This window comes from Dermacentor silvarum, chromosome 5 (assembly GCF_013339745.2).
Source record: "Dermacentor silvarum isolate Dsil-2018 chromosome 5, BIME_Dsil_1.4, whole genome shotgun sequence".
NCBI classification, from domain to species: Eukaryota; Metazoa; Arthropoda; class Arachnida; order Ixodida; family Ixodidae; genus Dermacentor; species Dermacentor silvarum.
Window position 1 is genome coordinate 176,242,943 of NC_051158.1, and position 17,973 is coordinate 176,260,915.

General features: G+C 45.6%; 1 protein-coding gene across 1 annotated transcript in view; it reads left to right on the forward strand.

Annotated features, from left to right (window-relative positions):
• The window catches only part of LOC119454601 (protein 5NUC-like), a 134,007-nt gene that overhangs the window by 96,315 nt on the left and 19,719 nt on the right, over positions 1-17,973 (forward strand). Inside the window, exons 6-8 of the mRNA XM_037716492.2 lie at positions 3,903-4,163; positions 7,850-8,008; positions 11,826-12,023. Of these exons, the coding sequence (XP_037572420.1) occupies positions 3,903-4,163; positions 7,850-8,008; positions 11,826-12,023 (618 nt within the window). The remainder of the gene's footprint in view (positions 1-3,902; positions 4,164-7,849; positions 8,009-11,825; positions 12,024-17,973) is intronic.

The window sequence follows — 17,973 nt, forward strand, 5'->3', positions numbered from 1 at the left end:
TAAAGTGACAGGAAAGTAGAGATAGAGGGAGAAAGCAAGCAAGGAGAGTAAAAGTAGGGAGGTCAACCAGAGGAGCGTCAGATTTGATGTCATAAAGTAAGGTTAAAAGAATGAGGAGAGAAAGGGGAAAAGAGGGAAAAAGTGAGCAATGCACGCAGATGGCAGGAGGCCTACGCACCGGTTATCGATACCATTTAGTCAGTAATGAACTTCTATAGAGTATCTCAAATCGCCATGGCAGGGGGAAAATGAAGTGAAAGAGCTCTATGGTAAAATGGTGCAGGTAATCGCAGCAATGAGACGAAACAAAAAAACGCAGTTTCGCCCGAAAGGCGAAGCATAAATTGCGATAGAAAATTTTTAAAGAGCTATACGTAGTAAGGATAGTAACTGTATAAGCTTGGATATATTCGCTTATAGATTAGAAAGGAATGCTCAAAAACGAGCTCTGGTATCAATCATACCAGAGCAAAGAAAACGATTCTTCACCTAAAATTTGCTCATTTCCGCAGCGAAGTTTAGGTGGAGAGCTACTGTTACGGCAACAACGTGTACGGTTACATCCCGAGAATAAAGTTGTAAGGTTGAAGTAAACAATAGCTGCAATGAACAAAAGAGCACCGCATTGAGGAGAAATAGCGGTTCTGCTGCTCTTAGCAAATTACAACTAAGATTTAGTTGTTTTACTGCGTGGAAAGCGCAAAATTATTTTTTCTCAGGTATCCAGTGAACACCACTGTACCATCATACCCCAGCGTAACCAACGAGCTTACATCACTTTCCTAACTTCTGTGCCCTATTGACGCAATTTCAGCGACATTGCTGTCATTAAGCAGCGAAACATAAATTCCGTTGAATCTTAAAAGTTCCCTTTTCGTTCATATGCCACTTTATTGAAGTATTGCGAGAATTCGTAAATAAGATTACAAATTAAGCACAAAATGTATACATCGGTAGCTCCTTTCGTACTTCAGTTTTATGATGTGCGTGGTGGGGCAAAATGCAGAAAACACCCGTGTGCTTATATTTAGGCGCAGGTTAAAGAAACCCCCGTGGTCCAATTAATCCAGAGTCACCCAATACGGCGTGCCTCATAATCAGGTGGTGGTTTTGGTACGTAAAACCACGTAACTTTTAAACAACATGGTGGCATTGGTAACGCAGCGCGTTACGGACAAGCAAACGAGGAGACACAAATGAAACATACACGCCGTTATACACATGGTGGCTCGCACATGCCCTGTCTGGAGCCGAATTCGCCCTTACTGTTAGGTCCACCGTAATTCGAGCAAACATAATGTAAACTATTGCTTTCGCTTAGTGATACTTCAGCTTTGGAAAAGCTTTAGCTCCGGGCCAACTACAATTTCCCTAATAAAACACATGTAAAACGCAGAAATGTTTTTAAAAATTTTTTTATTAGAGAACAGCATGACCGAATAAATAAATGTGTTACATTAGAAGAAAAAAGATCATCTCTAGTAAAAGCGACAAGCAAAATTTTGATTGTGGGCATGCAGCCTTTCACAAACGTATCCAAAGATTAGTAAGCGTCAAAAAAGTTTGAAGCACGAAATTTCAAGTACGCAACTCTGCACCGAACACTAATAGTACAGTTCTGTAAAGTGCGTGAGTTAGACCACCTAAATTGGACCTATTCGATATAAAAATTTACAGCTTACATCAGAGTGATACAACGCTTGCGAAGGTTGTGCGTCATGCTCACCAATGTGCGGTAGACTTCAGAGTAGCGCATAAGGCATCAGATTTGTCTCTTCGGAATGGGCGTGCAGGGTTACAAACAAACTAAACGAGCCCAGAAAGTAAGACACCTTATTTGACGTTGTGTGAGTAATTTCTGTTTCATTTGCAAGAGAATGCAATGTATCATCAATAAACAAACGGAGCATCTAAGCCAGTTCTTATGGTGTCTAAACACGAGGGCATTACTTGTCGCTGAATTATGCCGGTGAGTTAAGTGCTGCGGCGAAACGTTGCTGAGTTTCGTGCTGCCGCGTTGAACGTGCGTCGGGATCGAAGTCTCCCACGACGAGCATGGACGTGCCTCAGCGTAGAGCCGAAGGCCGGTTCCTGTACGTGAGCGCTGCCGCGTCCGTTTGAGACATGTGGCTCCTTGTATAGGCACGCAACCACGAGTCTCGTTTCAACGAACTGCACAGCGCACAAATCTCCGTGTGCACCGAAGCAGTCTCCGAGCTGGACGGGTCGTAGTTGAAGTCCTGGCTAGGCGTATATGGTGACGTTCTCGGGTCGCTGAGCGGCGCACACGAACGAGTATTCCCTGATCTGTCTTTTGTCATCCGGCCTCTTCCATGTCTCCGTGAGACAAGGTATGGCGTCTCTGCTGACGTACACATCATACGCCACGTGGTCGATGTGTTTCGGCAGAGAACGAACGTTGACGCATGCGACGAGGCAAGCTGCCCCAACCGCCATGCGCTTGCCCTGCGCCATCTAGTGAATCGCCCAACCACGTACACAGCCTCGAAGATCCCTGTCCCCTGTTGCAATGGTGGCGCAATTGAATGGTCACGCAGTGCTTGGCGCCCTCGGCTACAGAGCAGCAGCAGTACTCGTGGTCGAAACCTAACCATGGCCACTTTTTCTTTAGTTAGATAAGATGACGTTATTGTGTGCCGTTTTTCTGCCACGGCTTTCTGGTGAGGACGGCTTCGCACAATGAGGCAAGTAATGTTCTCGCTTGAAAAAATAAGAGTAATTCTTCAGCTATGACCTTGAAAATACACGCAGAAACCTTGGAAGGCTCTTTATGCGCTTAAACCGTTTCGGCACATGTCTGCGTATTCCGACAAGGTGTGTTGGCACACTCGCATTATTAAAGCGAGTAGCTTTCTTTGGCTACCGTACCATGGTTTCTTGGTGGTCGGTGGCTTTTCTATACGTACAGATGGAGAGGAAGGAACCGGGGGGGGGGGGGGGGGGGGAAGAAAGGAAACGCTCGCCGCACTCGAGACAGGCCTCCTCTCGCGCCGCATTCTCTGGCACCTGCAGGAGAGAACGAAGGCAGTCATCAGCGCCGGCGCTGCTCGCGGCACCAGAGAAAAAACACAAGTACCCAGAACGTGGAAAGTGCTGCACGCACCGGAGCACGCGCAGGCGACAATGGGCTGTTGCCAGATTAGGTCCGACGCGTCTCTCGGGTGACAGAAACTCAGCTATGTTGCTTTACTTATTGCAGCTTATCGCATCGCAAATCGACGCCTTTCTTAGTCTTTTCGTTAAAATATGAGCTGCGGCATTTACGATGCATGCAGAATTTATCATGCAGTAGAATCATTATCTAACAAAAATCGAAGCGGCCATATGACGGCCGCTCGAACTTTCGTGCTGTCGCACTCGCCACCCTCCCATCAGACAAGAATAAGTCTTGTGTTCGTTGCGAATATATAACACAATATTTGCATTTCGATAGCAGCCACGTTAAACGTTGCAAGTGCAGCATCCCATGCAGTCAGGCCTTACGCTGAACAAGTTTGTTCGGAACAATCATGCTTTCAAGAAAATAGTTTAACCCCTAGAAACACTGTGGTCTAGAAAAATTATCCGCCGCAATTATTTGACGAGGCAATAAAACGCACAGATGCGCTACTTTGGGCCTCAAAGCAGGCGAATCAATCATATTGTTTGCCATAGAAATCATATCCTGGCAAATCCACCGCAAGTCACCGTGTTTCAGTCATACTAAAAATACATCATTACTGTCTAATGCAAAGTAACCACCTAAAAATTTTTTTGAACCACCGGTAAACCGCAGAGATACAGATTTGTTTTTATTAAACAGGTTATGAAAGCGGAGATTTCAAGCACAATATATCGATAGGAAATGTAATGCGATGTAACTCGCTTTCTTTTTTTTCTAGATCAGGAAATTCTGGACAAGTTGAAGCCATACAAAGAAAGAGTTCAGGCAGCAGTGCAAAAAACTGTGGGCTCCACAAAAGTACTCTTGGAGGCAGACGGAAAACTTTGTCGTTACAAAGAATGCAATTCAGCGAACCTTATGGCCGATGCTTTCCTAGACTACTACGCGAACAGGAACAGCCCTGTGCCTGGAGCCTGGTCTATTATCAACGCCGCTATCATCAATGGAGGCAGCGTGAAGAGCTCAATCACACAGAAATGTAAGTATTACCAGGGTCCTTCAATACTTTCTTCTGGTCATGAAACTCCCGCTGAAGTTTCATATAGGGACAAAAGCTGCCACCAGAGGCGCCGCCTTGAGTAGAAGGGCACCGCTTGGAAGGGCAGTCGCGCGTTCGCGTGAATGTTTGCCATGAAAAACACCTCGCCCACATTTTTATTTCACTGCGTCCACTAACTAAACATAGCAGTGCTTACTCTTGACCAAATAAGATAGCATGCGAGTTGTTTATTACTTCAAGTCATTGATTGTTGGGAATGGTTCACCCAAGGCTGCCCATCAAGTTTTGCAATTTCGCTTGTGCTCGTACCTATACCTACGTTTCTTGATGCCTGTGTAGGTGATTAAAATCGTGCTTAAATTATACAGTGCGCCATGACTAAGCCTAACTCACCCACAGATTAACGTTGCTTAAAGTTATGGTGCACCCTACTGCGCACTGGCGGTCCGCAGCGCTTACTCTCCTGTTAATTGCCTGTTTATTCTGGGGCATCGCGAAGCTGCCAATGGGAATTTCGGCACAGAAAAGGTACGTCTAAATAAAGTCATCTTGGCACTAATTGCAGCAGCAGCTGTGAACTGCGCATGCTAGATATAGGCAATATGTGCGATTTCTAAGCGAAAGTTCTTGCATTTACGCATACAAATTTAAACATTAGTTCAAACCTGCGCCAGTGTATTTTTTTTCATCCGTTCTCATTTAATGTCGCAGTGACCATCACTTCCCATGTCCGCCGATCGGCAGCGAAACGGACAAGCAGTACAAGCCGTCTACCATAGCCTCCGAAATGTTCCCATCTCAGAGGCCATATGCCAGTCGTCGCGCCTATCTCCCGACTTTACCGACAGGTGGCGCTCTCATATCGGAGAGCTAGGGTTCAAAACTTGCGCCCCCCCCCCCCCCGATACAAAGGGGAAAGCCACATCATCATCATCATCATCATCATCATCATCATCATCAGAAATCTACCCAGCTGCAAGTGTAGGCCCCTCTGACCTCCTTGAAGTCCTTGGGTTCAGGGGTAGCACGGTCAAAGTAAACATGTCAGCTGTAGCAATTAGTAAGAGGCGGTTGGAGGTTTGGTGGCAGAAAAGTAGGAAGACCACAAACAACGGAGACGTACGGAAACAGAGTTCCCAGTAAAGGTTCAAAAATGTTGATGCCTGGAATTCTTCGTATTTGTGTGTTTCTCAAAAATAAAGGTAGGACATTAGGCAAAATAATAAGAGCTTAGTGGCGCAACCCACCACCCCGTTTCAAAGGGGACGCTCATACCATCGATCCTTCCATCCATACATCCATCCATCCAAATTTCTCTCGTTAATCTTAGGCGCGTTCGAAATGAGAAGCGATCTCGAAAATTCCTCAAGATTATCCATAACACTCTCTCGTCGAAGCGGCATGAGACTATGCAAAAGCCGTTTACTCAATCATTTGCTACGAACGAAGTGAATTCAGTTCGAAGCAGGCGACCGGGACCGCCGCCATGTTTTACGTAAACTACGTAAACCACGCTAACACGGTAACGTTAACTTTGAGAAATAGCGTGCGCACGGTAAACGGTCCGGGTCGTCTAGCGTTCTGCACGTGCGCATTACGATACCGCTTTTCCGGTACGCCCGCTATTCCGGTAACCACGCTAAACTAAAACTGTCTATTGTGCTGATGTAAAGCAAGACAACTTCTGAAAGAGGAGCAGATAATTTGATAAATAGCCCTTGTGTGGTTGCGCAAAGTATGGGAGCAGTTTTTAATGAGTATGGCAGAGAACCAACACTGTGACGTTGCTGATAGATGGTGGCATCGTGGCACTTGAGTAGAACACAAACAAACGCCGTGCGTGTAACGAAGAACATTGTGTGATGAGTCAAAGCCCCATGAAAGTTCTTCTGCGCAGTTGTCACTGCCGATTGCTCCTCTCTCACCCTCACAACAGACAACAAACGCTTGCCAAACGGTGCTACAGGGCGTTAAACTCATGCCACTGGCAATGTAGTAAACTTGGTAGCGCCAGGCGCTAACCACCTGTCGTTATAGCAAAGGCAGCGCCAAAACATCACATGACAAAAGGAGGAGTATTAAATATTCCGTGTGATTTCCCTTTCTTTTTTTGTATAGCGTTATTTTCGGGCAACCACTTGGAGAACTTGTAGACAAATATAGGCTACCATTGAGGTAATGCGCAACTTTGTTTCTAATGCACGGAAGACCACAAACATACACATCAATAAAAGAATTAGGCGTGGTTTTGCTATCGCAAACACCAGTCACCAGCGAAGTTGAGGGGAAGTCTCAGCAAAGTTATGCAAAGGTAGGTGAAGAAGAGCGTGGTTTAGCAAAGCAGGATCAAAGCTAACCAAGGTTTAATGGAGTTCAGCATTCCTTGGCTATCGTTTTGCTTGGCTATCACTATTGCTAGGGTATCTCGTAGCTATTGCTTGACTATCACTATTGCTTGGCCAAATTCACGCCTACTTTTTATGTCATGTAAGCCGCATATACATGTTAATGCAAAGAGAGACAATTAAAGCAATGTCAAGTCTTGAAACTATTCTTTTATCGATTGCCTTCACGAGTACCCCAGTTTCACCAGTTGCCATTTCACTGTGCTCACTATATTCAACTACTTCTCTATATTCAGTGGTACACTCGCTATCTGCAAAGTCTTCGCCTTGCTATTCTTCTCCTAAGCTTTCATCAACTTCAACCGCGTCTCTACGGCGTTCCAATCGAGCGGTATCTTCGTCAGGAGTGGTTGGTTACGCCAATGCGCTAAATCGAGAAAGTCCAGGGCGAGAAAGAGGCCTGTCGGTGTGAGAGCGCGACTGTTACTAGAGAGCGCTGACGTCATTACTAGCATCATACCAAGTGAGCTCGGCGCGGCTGTTTATTGGCTCCACTTCCGCTCAACCCCGCCCTGCCGCCTGTGCTGCCGGTCCTCCTCCCCACTGACATCCCTCCTCTCCCTGACCACAGTCTCTTCCATATCGAGAGCTTTCCCTCTCGCTAAACACTTGACCCTCTCCCGACTTGGCTATGCTGCGAACATCGCTGTGAAAGGCCCAAGCTCCACTTTAACAGCTCCGCTGTAAAACAAGGCATCATAACATTTTTATCTAAATCAGCATGTATACAAATATTCATAACCACCATACAACTAGGCAGTTGTCTATTTGAGGTATAATACTCAGAGGCCGTTACATAGCTTCTGCAAGTCACAATTTATGTAAAGTTACAGGCTGTGACGTTCCCCAAACTATCACTCTATCTCATCATTACCTTTCGTTTGACTTGTATCACCCAACTAAATGCCTTTAATTTATCATCAGTTCACTCTTAATTCATCTCATTCACCTCTCAGTTGCAATTGCCTTGCTTAATCATTCTTCCACCCTTAATTGCCGTTTTGTGCGGATTATGGCCTCTTATGCTGTGAAGCCCATTTCATGTCGACGACGCGGTTTTGAAACTGCCTTGAAACGGAAACCTCACAATGAGACATATAAGTAAGTCTTTCGGCATAAAAAACAAGGCAAATAGTCAAGTATGAACGGACACCAAATTTCCTGACTTTGAAATCATTATATTCGGTGTTCAAAATAGCATTCAGATTTACGATCACGAACTTTTTGAAATTATTCTTTATTGCGATACATTTTTTATAGCAAACGTCGTACTGGGCGACCTTGTGAGTGCCATGCCATACGACAATGAGCTGGTCCTCCTGAATATCACGGGACAACATTTGTTGGAAATGTTTGAGCACGGTGTTAGTAACTTCACTTGGCACCCTGACTTGAATGGAAGATTTCTTCAAGTATCAGGTAAGTATTATTGCGATCGGCATTCTTATGGTACTTCCGACACTTTCTGGGGCCCGACTGTCTATCTGTTTATCTATACCTAAAACTCTTTTCCCGCCAACTGGGTAGATCATGACCGAATTGAGAGTACTTCGGCATGCTGTGCTGAGGGAGGGTTTCTCCGCCTACCGTCGAACCAACGTCAGTCACTATGTATATGACAAGGTGTACAGTCGACCGCAAAAGTTCACGGACCACGCGAGCACGCGCCAAGCGGCTGGCTAAAAACAAGGGGCCTTATTTCCGGCCTAACACTGCTTTCGACGGCAGGTGTCAGACCGCTAGATGGCGCGAAGAGGCAGTTTTGTACGGGCTCGCATGGCCCGAAAACTTTTGCTGTTGACTGTACCCATGTGTCGCTCTTTAAGGAACATCTCTGACGCCATCATGAGGCACACGGGATGGGCGGCTGGAAATGTATCACCCTTCAATGAATCCCTTTGACGTTGACTGGGAGCACTCGGTATCGGCCACTCGGTCTGTGCTGCTTTTGAATGAGCGTCGTTGACGCCAACTTGGATAACTAGCTTTGTGCCACTGGTTGTGTGTCTCTCTACAGTTACAAATAAAATGCTGTACATTTTTCCGGTGCTCAGCGGAATGAAACACTTCACACGGGTCCCTCAATGATAGCAGACCGACACTTTACCAAGCTACGCCATAAGTACGCTGGGCATTCTCCGCTTTGGAGCGTCTTCACGGCAGAGCTCTAGAGTGCTGCGCCATGGGTACACTGAGGATGTGCCACCCTTAAATGGCCCCTCGTCAACCTGGGTCATTAAGTTTATGCCACTGGGTGTGCGGCTAACGAGACAACAATTTTCAGTGTTTGAACGCACCGGCACGCCCGGCATCTCGTCTCGGAGGCAACGCATGGATGGATTTCTCGGCCGCGCCACTAGACGGCGTAGCGTGTTCGGAAAGAATTGTGAGAGTGGAGCCCAGCTGCCGCATGACGCGTTTCTCAGCGTTAGCATGTACCAACTCGCCATTCATTTCGGACTGCACGCGCAGAATTTGCAGCGCCGCCTATGACACAGACTGCTCATAGCGCCGCGCGATAGGAGAGTCTCACTACAGTACACACCTCATAGATAACGCGTTTCGACGTTGCAAAACGTTGTGCTGCTAGATTGCTTCAATGCTTAACGCACTACAGTCGACGCTCATCGTCAGATTGGATCTGGGAAACTTGTTGTGATTTAAAAATAACGCTGATGAGATACTCGCAAAAAATTATAGCATTCGCATCAAGCATCGCCGAAGCATCCAGAACGGCAGTACTTTGTCAGTGCTCGCCTCAGAGCTTGCCTCAGTCTTTGGTAAGATCCAATCAATGGTGTAATTTTTCGTATATTTATTGTAAATAGCCTGTTTCATGCAGCGAAATTGGCAAGTTTAGGAGAAGCCTATTCCAACCAATCATATATATTCCGAAAGGGACATATAAAATGGCAACACTATGGTAACTACTAGGACATTCACAATAACTTTCTCGTTGGTCTGTTGAGTGTAGATGCAGCATTTGCGGACCTAAATACTGCGTACTAGATGTTCATATTTCCCATTAGGATGAACTGAGACAGCGTTCCACCTGCGTATATCGGTTTCCATAAGTTGCCTAAAAACATTCCTGAAAGTATAAGTTGTGCGCTTATTGAAGACCTGGAGTTAACTGATCCTTTGAGATTAGATAAAATGGGTTGTTTCTTTCGGCCAAACCACTGCCAATAAATAGTGTCATCTGTGCCTACTTGAGACTGTCTTCTGTCATCACTCTAATCGAACGCTTCGAACATGCAGATACTTAGAAGCATACGTATGGCTGAGTCCTCATTGCTTTTAGTTCGAACTATCTTCTACGTCAAATATAGAACGCCTAGAAAGTCTTTAGTTATTTCGTATCTATCTTTACAGAAACGGGGACAGGAGCAAAAGGTATCGAGGCCTCACAGAGGCAGCTGCTCCTTTGAAAGTGTTTGGCAACAGCGAAAGCTTACATGTAGCACAAAAGTAAATACAACAACGTCATTTTAAGATATTGTAACAAAGACCTCATTGTCAACTAACAGATTACGTGATAAATAAACAGTAAGATTGAAATTAATCGCTGCTTCGTGACGTGCGAGATATTGTCATTATATTACATACACTCAATACAAACATAAAAATACATCACAAATTTTCAACATGATAACCAGGGCGAAATCGATGCTAATTAAGATTGTACGGATGTTACATCTTTCAACAGCATGAATAACTTATATAAAATATCACTGGTAGCAAGCAATAAAAATTAACAATGTAGTAATTACAGTACGAATTAAATATGTAATACGAAGTGAAAATAGCCAGTTATATTCGATTTCATTGTCAATTAACAAGATCTTGAAAGGTTTCTCAGTAAGCATATTGCACTCCGTAGATCCTAGACGATTCAGTAAGGCCGAGATTTGAAAATTAAAGGGGGCCCTGAACCACTTTTTATCGAAGTGGAGAAACAGATTTGAGGTGAAAATAGGCTATTTCAGAAATACTTTGCCGCAAAAAGTACTTCAACGCGTTCAGCTAAAGCGGAGTTATTGGCAATCAAACACAGCCTCAGCTGTGCTCCCCCTTCCTTCTTCAATGCCTTACTGCGAAGGCTTCAGTGGAGTGGGGTGGGTCCACAACGTTCCGCCTTCAAAACGTCACCGTGGCGCGCAGTTCAAATTTCAGATGTTGGTGCCTACGCCGCGCTAAACTTAAGCCAAACGTGGTTGTCCTCAGAGAGCTGCAGCGCTCTTAGCCAATGGACTCGTGGCGACACCACGCGGCGGCCGTGGTGTAACCGACCGCAGCAACCAATAGCAGCCGCGTATTGGAATGCGCTTTATTGCGCGATAAAGCACACAGAAGAGAGTGAGAATCATGGCTCTGTTGAAACAAGGGCGTTTGAGAGAAAGGAGACTTCGCGCGTCGCTTGCGCGCTGCACGCACCGCGTACGATAGCAAAACTTGGCTGAGATGTTCACTGCAGCGTATGCTACCCGCGGACTATGTCGCTTCACAAAGCACGAGGGGTGGTTCAGGGCCCCTTTAAATATATTTACTCTCTAATGCTTTCCTGTGTGAACCTGGCAACGTATAAATTTGTTATTGTTTGTATACGTTTGAAAGTCCTTTATAATATATCACATGATCGAGAACGCGAATATTGCACCGCGCGTGATGAAAACGTTATGCATAATAGGCGCCTACGTGCTGTAGCAAAACGAACACACTTCGTCGCCAGAAACATTAGTTACCCAATTAAGGCAGTATATAATATTTTATTCTAAATGAAGTCACGAAAACATGATAATTTAATTCTACAGTGACGAAGGTTTAGCACATATGTGCTTCCGAAAGCCACTGTAATACACCAAGAAATCTCGAGGCCACTTGGACTCTTTGGTTTCTCGTGAGCTGCCCCTAAACGTAGCACTGATGAAGAAACAAATTGTTATCTGTTGCCTAGTCTCCATAAGTTTGCTGTAGCAATTCTCCGCCGGTTACAAGTTCTTTTTTCGCCTGGCCACTATAATGCTCACTGAAGAATGGAATGACCCATATATTGTGAATTAAAATTATCTTCATCTCTTGTACGACGATAAAACTCATGTGTTGTATAGTTATTTCTTGTCCTAGTATATCAGCTAAAACGCCTAATTCACTGTCCTTTTGTGTGAAAGCAATAATAATTGATGCGATTCTAATACACAAGCACCCAGTAAAAGCTAATTTCTCTTATTTTTAGGCGTGAGGGTCGTCTACAACTTTCACTTTCCAAATGGGCATCGGGTTGTGTCGTTGAAGATCCTGTGTGCAAACTGCAGCGTGCCTGAGTACGAAGAAGTCAGAAAGGAAAAGATGTACCGCATCGTGACCACAGCGTTTATCGTAAATGGAGGTGATGGATTTCAGTTCAGTGAAACTGTTGCTAAGCACACAGAAGGTAAGCTTAAAGGTATTCTGCCGCACATTTCGTTCTCGTGTGTCAATAAGCTTGTATATCAATATCTCCTATATCAATAAGTAAACAATATCAAGATTTCTTCGCCATAACTCAGCGCAAAGCGACACGCGGCCCCGTTTTCAGCATAAGAAAAACAAGGACAGAAGCAAAGGTAACGACAGGACCGGCTTGTCCAGTGTTTTGCCCTGTTTTCTTATTCCCCTATGCTATTGTCACGTAGTAGTGACAGTGAAGAAAACAGTCGTAAAACAGCATTACGAAATTGATTCTTTATTGGGCGAACCTGTGCCCACAAAAGCAAGCTACACTTGAAGCACAACGATAGCGGCGAACGCAGTCGGCGATCGTCGAAAATCTGTTCAGCGGCGAAACGCGTCGGCTTTTATACCTGAGTCATTGAAGGTTCCAGATTAATCCCTGATGCCCGCGTGTCTTCCAGAAAGTTCTAGACAATTCGCGTCGGTCATACAATCAGATAACATAAGCGTCGGCGAAAACAGGCAACGGAAAGAAGCATGGATAACGTTCTAGAAGCTTCCGATACAGGCGCGTGCTGCGCCGAGCCATAACGTTTAACATTTATTAGCCGATGGAAAGCGGCCACCGGTGAAAGATAAACATGGATACGTGTCAGTTTCGTATGCCAAGTTTAGGTCAGTGAGCGCACTCTCGGCCATTCTTGATGCTGGTTCTGCAGCTGTGCCGCGGCGCAGATATTGATCGGCGCTTAAGATTTTGCAGTATTTCTTCTTGTACTGTATCTAAGCTTCTTCACAACTTATTCATGTTGACGTTGAACACACAATTTGTGCGACTTACACACATAAGTCTGACATTAAAAAAAAGTTGGTTTACTTCCAACCGATTGTGCATTTGCAAACTAAGTGTTGAAGTTGAAACATCAGACGCCATCGTTCCGTTAAGCTTGTTGCATGCTACACGTTACTGCTTTACTTATTGTGTGTAGGCCCTACTCATATGAAGTAACGTTTCATAACTAAAATAACCGATAAATCTAATCCGCTCGTAAATTAAACGCGTTTGTGAGCAACCTAAGGTATGAATGTTGACTCCCTTAATTACTTATTACTAAGCAATTCATAATTATACCACGGAAAAGAAGCTTGTATTTCTTGGTGCATGACAAAATAAGGAATTGAAGCCCTGAAACTAATGTCGATAAAAAAGGTGCACACACAAGCCCTATTTCTACAAACTCTAATGGAAACTTCAATAGAACAAACTTATGGAAAATTTATTTGCATTGTGTGCATTTCAGAACTGCCAATGACAAAAAATTTTAAACTAAAGTATAAACTAAATTTATTTGAGGAACACAAGCTCATTTCTCAATACTGCGACAGATCTCGAGTACAATTTAGCGCTCATTTCTAGATGTTGCGTCAGCTTTCTCAATCATTAGGTGACCATCGCAGGCGCTGCAATTAGAATCAAGAAAAGTGTCTTTAGAGTTTTCACCTTATTGCCCAAATTCCTAGAAAATTCAGCTGCGCGTCTTCTGGTCCCTCTTATGTAGTGCATTCGGCAGCTGAAACGATTGTGGCGCATTATTAGAGGAGCTTCCTTTGCCTTTTCCTTCTGATTCTCCATTGCTGTCTTGCGCGCCGTGTCGAGGGTGGTTGACAGCTTGCAGTATCTACTTGGGAGGAACGAGAGAAAAGCACAAGGCGACAGCAAAAACAGCATGCCTCGTTTCAAACCTGCCTTGGTTTCAGGTCTCATGAATAGAAGAAAGCGTTCCACAGTGGAAGGAGTCTAACCCGTGTTTTGCGGCATATTAGCCATTACAGTAGCCCAGAAGTCACCGAGCCAGTCCCGAAGCGACGGTATGACAACCGCACAATTCCTCGCTCGTGGCAGCTCGCACGGCAATGCTCACAAGTGCACAAACACGTCAAAGACAGATGACGTGCGCATAGCGACACACCTTATAAGCAGCGTTTACACGAATGCGACAGAACCGCATGTTATCAATTATGGCTACTACTTGACATGGGAATAGTTGCGAACAAAATGAAAAAAAAATGCAACTTAAAGGTATATTACGAAATGTTTCTGCTGCACCACGTGACACTTAGTGCACTTAGTTGCGCTTAGTGGCACTTAGTGCAATACTGTTATATTGCACCAAGAGATGACTAACATTTAAAATATGTGTCAAAAACAGCAGCGTCAATCAGAGCGAATGCTCGAGAAGGCTTGGCATACCACTTTCCACAGTTAGGGCACCTAGCCTAAGTCTTTTTAAACAATTACCCAACCATTTTGTTTGTTTCCGAAAAAAAATTTTGCACGCACCCTTGCTAGGCATGTTTTTATTAGCAAGGTAAATTCCAGTGTGAACCCTCCCTCTTATTTAGATACTAGGCATGCATATTAAATAAGGTTGCATTTAAAATACTGAAGCGTTTTCATAAAACATACGAGTATACTTTGGGCTAAAACATTGCGCTGGAAATTTGCCCTTTTTGGCCCTTTTTGATTCAAAATGCCCAACAGGCCCTTTTTGATTCAGTGGCGCGAACCCAGTGAAATTACTCATGATGTGTCAAGGCAACTCGACAAAGACCAAACAGAAGAGACATCACAAGCGCTGAACTTATATAAGTGAACTTTGTTTCTCAAAATACATACTGAAAATTGGCAACCAATCTTTGCTTGTAAACCAGTTAAATCGAAAATAAATGACCTTTTATGTTATGATGAGCGTTCCTCTACGCCTTTGGAAAAGGTCCAAGGGTGCTCATGTTCCGGTAATTCTTAAACGCTAGCTGGCTTTCTTTGTTGTGGACCACCGTTACTCTCGAAAACCGCACCTTAGTGGAGCCAGTTGAATGTACATGGTATATATATATATATATATATATATATATATATATATATATATATTGTCACGGGATGTTCTTGCAAGTCCACAGGGCGTCTGACTGAAGTACGAGAAGACGGAGCAGTCTCAGCTGGACACCGATCGAGCGCGCACTCCTAGTTCGTCGACTTCCTCTTTCACACTTTACCGTGCCAGTACCGATAATATCCAGTACAATCACCCCCCGCACAGAAAGAAGCCATCCTGGCGACCTAGGGAAAAGACAGCATCGGCGGGTCGTAACACGGTTTAAGCCGTGCTATATGAACTATTTCGCGCCCTCGGCAACGGCGATCAGAAGACGGCGCGAGCGGCTCGATGACATAGTTCACAGGTGATGCTTGCTGCAGTACGCGGTAGGGACCGTGGTAGTTGGACAAAAACTTAGTGGATTGGCCGGGGGAAGTAGCCGGGACCCGAAGCCAAACAAGCATTCCGCCGGCGAAGGGCCGGCGTCGTCGGTCATTGTGGCCGCAGATGGCAACATACGGCTGCGGAGCTCCAGGTCGGGGAAAACGTTACCCAGCACCTCCACCAAATGTCACGGGATGTTCTTGCAAGTCCACAGGGCGTCTGACTGAAGTACAAGAAGACGAAGCAGTCTCAGCTGGACACCGATCGAGCGCGCACTCCTAGTTCGTCGACTTCCTCTTTCACACTTTACCGTGCCAGTACCGATAATCTCCAGTACAATATATATATATATATATATATATATTGTGAAACCGCTGTTAAACCTCGACGCTTTATTCAGCAGGCTACGCGCTCAAGCTCATGACACCATGATGCTGAATATTTACAGATGAAGAAGATGAAGGGGAAATATAACGCTCACAGTACTTCCCTAGCGCGCGGAAGTCACCAACCTTGCCGCTTGGTATGGCAGTGAACGGCGTATGACAGTCTGTAAGCGCGACACATGCACAATCTCTGTGGAACAGAAGCGGCCGCCAAAAGGCGTGACAACAGGAGTGACGCGATAGTTCACAGGCGAAGTTTCTCCCCGAGCAACGCAGGGCCCGATGAAACGGAATTGAAACTATTCGCACAATACAGAAGCACGATCTGGGGTCCACAGTGACACTTCGTCTCCAGGGGAGAAGGAAACGACATGGTTGGATGCATCATAGCGAGTCTTCCGATCTTGTTGACTGGCGTCGGTGTTAAGGTGGACGCGGTGGTGACACTGGACAATGTGCGAAACGAACAGCTCACACACTAATGTCGACGAGTGCACCAAAGAAAGAGGCGTCGAGGAGAGCGATCGGTTGACGGCCATAGACGAGAAAAAAATGGTGAGTACCCCGTAGTGCGCTTCACGGCGGTGTTGTATGCGAAAGTGACGAATGGCAGAAGGACATCCCAATCGGTGTGCTAAGGATTGATGTACATTGATAACATGTCAGACAGCGTGTGATGAAAGTCCTCTGTGAGGCCATTAGCTTGAGGGTGGTAGCTGAAAGTCCTCTTATGGATGATGGTGTAAGCACGGAGGACATTGCCGAGGAGTGTCGACAGAAAGGTCTTGCCATGGTCACTGAAAAGGAGACGTGCGGCTCCATGACGTAAAAAGATGGCTTCCAAGAAGTCCGCAACCACCGCTGGGGATTCTGAAAGTAGTGCAGCTGTTTCAGCGTACCGTGCCAAGTGGTCGGCAGCTGTGACTATCCATCGATTACGGCCAGCTGATATGGGCAGCAGTCCATACAGGTCGATACCAACGACTGCGAAAGGAGCTTCAGGACATGCTACAGGTTGGAGCAGTCCAGCCGGAGCTGAAGTCAGTCGTTTGCGGTGTTTGCAGCGCGAGCAGGAAGCCACGTATTTCGCAAAGCTGGTGGAAAGTCCAGGCCAGAAGAAGAGAATGCGGATGCGTTCATAGGTTTATGGTAACCAAAGTGAACAGCCGTGCAATCATCGTGAAAGGTCTCCAGGATCTGGGCCCAAAGCGATTGGGGAACGACAGGAACCCAACGGTGTCGTTCGGGTTTAAACACGTACCGGTATAGCATCGAATTTTCGATCTTGAAGTTCTTCAACTGCCGACGGAGCCGAGCGTAAGGTGTATGGGAGGATTCATTGAGACATTCTATAATGAAATGACAGTAGAAGTCACTACGTTGGCAAGATGCAAACTTAGGAGGATGGTTAGATCCGAGTCGGTCGAGAGCTGCGAGCCAAGGAACTGCTGAAGACACGTCCTGAAATTTGCTCATGGAAAGTGTTAAGCAAGCAGTGTTCGAAGATGATGGTAGGGGACTGCGAGAGAGCGCATCGGCAACCTGGTGTTTATTTCCAGGCTTGTAGCCAACGTCGAAATAGTATTCTTGTAAACGACCAAGACGTCCCGATAAATTCTTAAGCGTCGCCAAACAGCACAAGACGTGGTGATCAGTAACGACCGTAAAGTGGCGGCCGTGCAGATTAGGCCGAAATTTTTGGATGGACTAAACAACGGCGAGGCACTCTTCTTCCGTAATCGTATTATTTTTATCTGCAGCCGTCAGCGTGCAACTTGCGTATGCGATCACCCGTTCTTCTGAATTTATCTGACGTTGACGTTGCAGAAGAACAGCACCGATACCGTGGCCACTGACGCAAGTATGTAGAAGGGCGGGTGCGGTGCATTCGAAATGGCAAAGCACTAGTTCGGACGTGAGTGCATTCTTGTGGCTGTCAAAGCAATTTGGAACTCGTCCGACCTTACGCAGGGAGCTCCAGAAGGAAGGAGTTGTTGGAGTGGCGCCGCTATGGTGGTAAAGTTATGTATAAAACGCCGGAAATACGAAGCTAGACCAACAAAGCTACGCAAGTCTTTGGGCTGTTGAGGTCTCGAGAAGCGGAAAATAGCGGTAATCGTATCCGGGTCAGGTCGAATAGCCTCCTAGCTGTCAAGGTGTCCGAGTACTTTATTGGTTTCGCTGGCAAAGTGTCACTTTTTTGTATTCGTTTGAAGGCCAGCAGCTGAGAGACATGTCAGGACATCGTCGAGGTGCTGCGAGTGCTGATAGAATTCCGATGAAAATATGACTGTCATTCAGG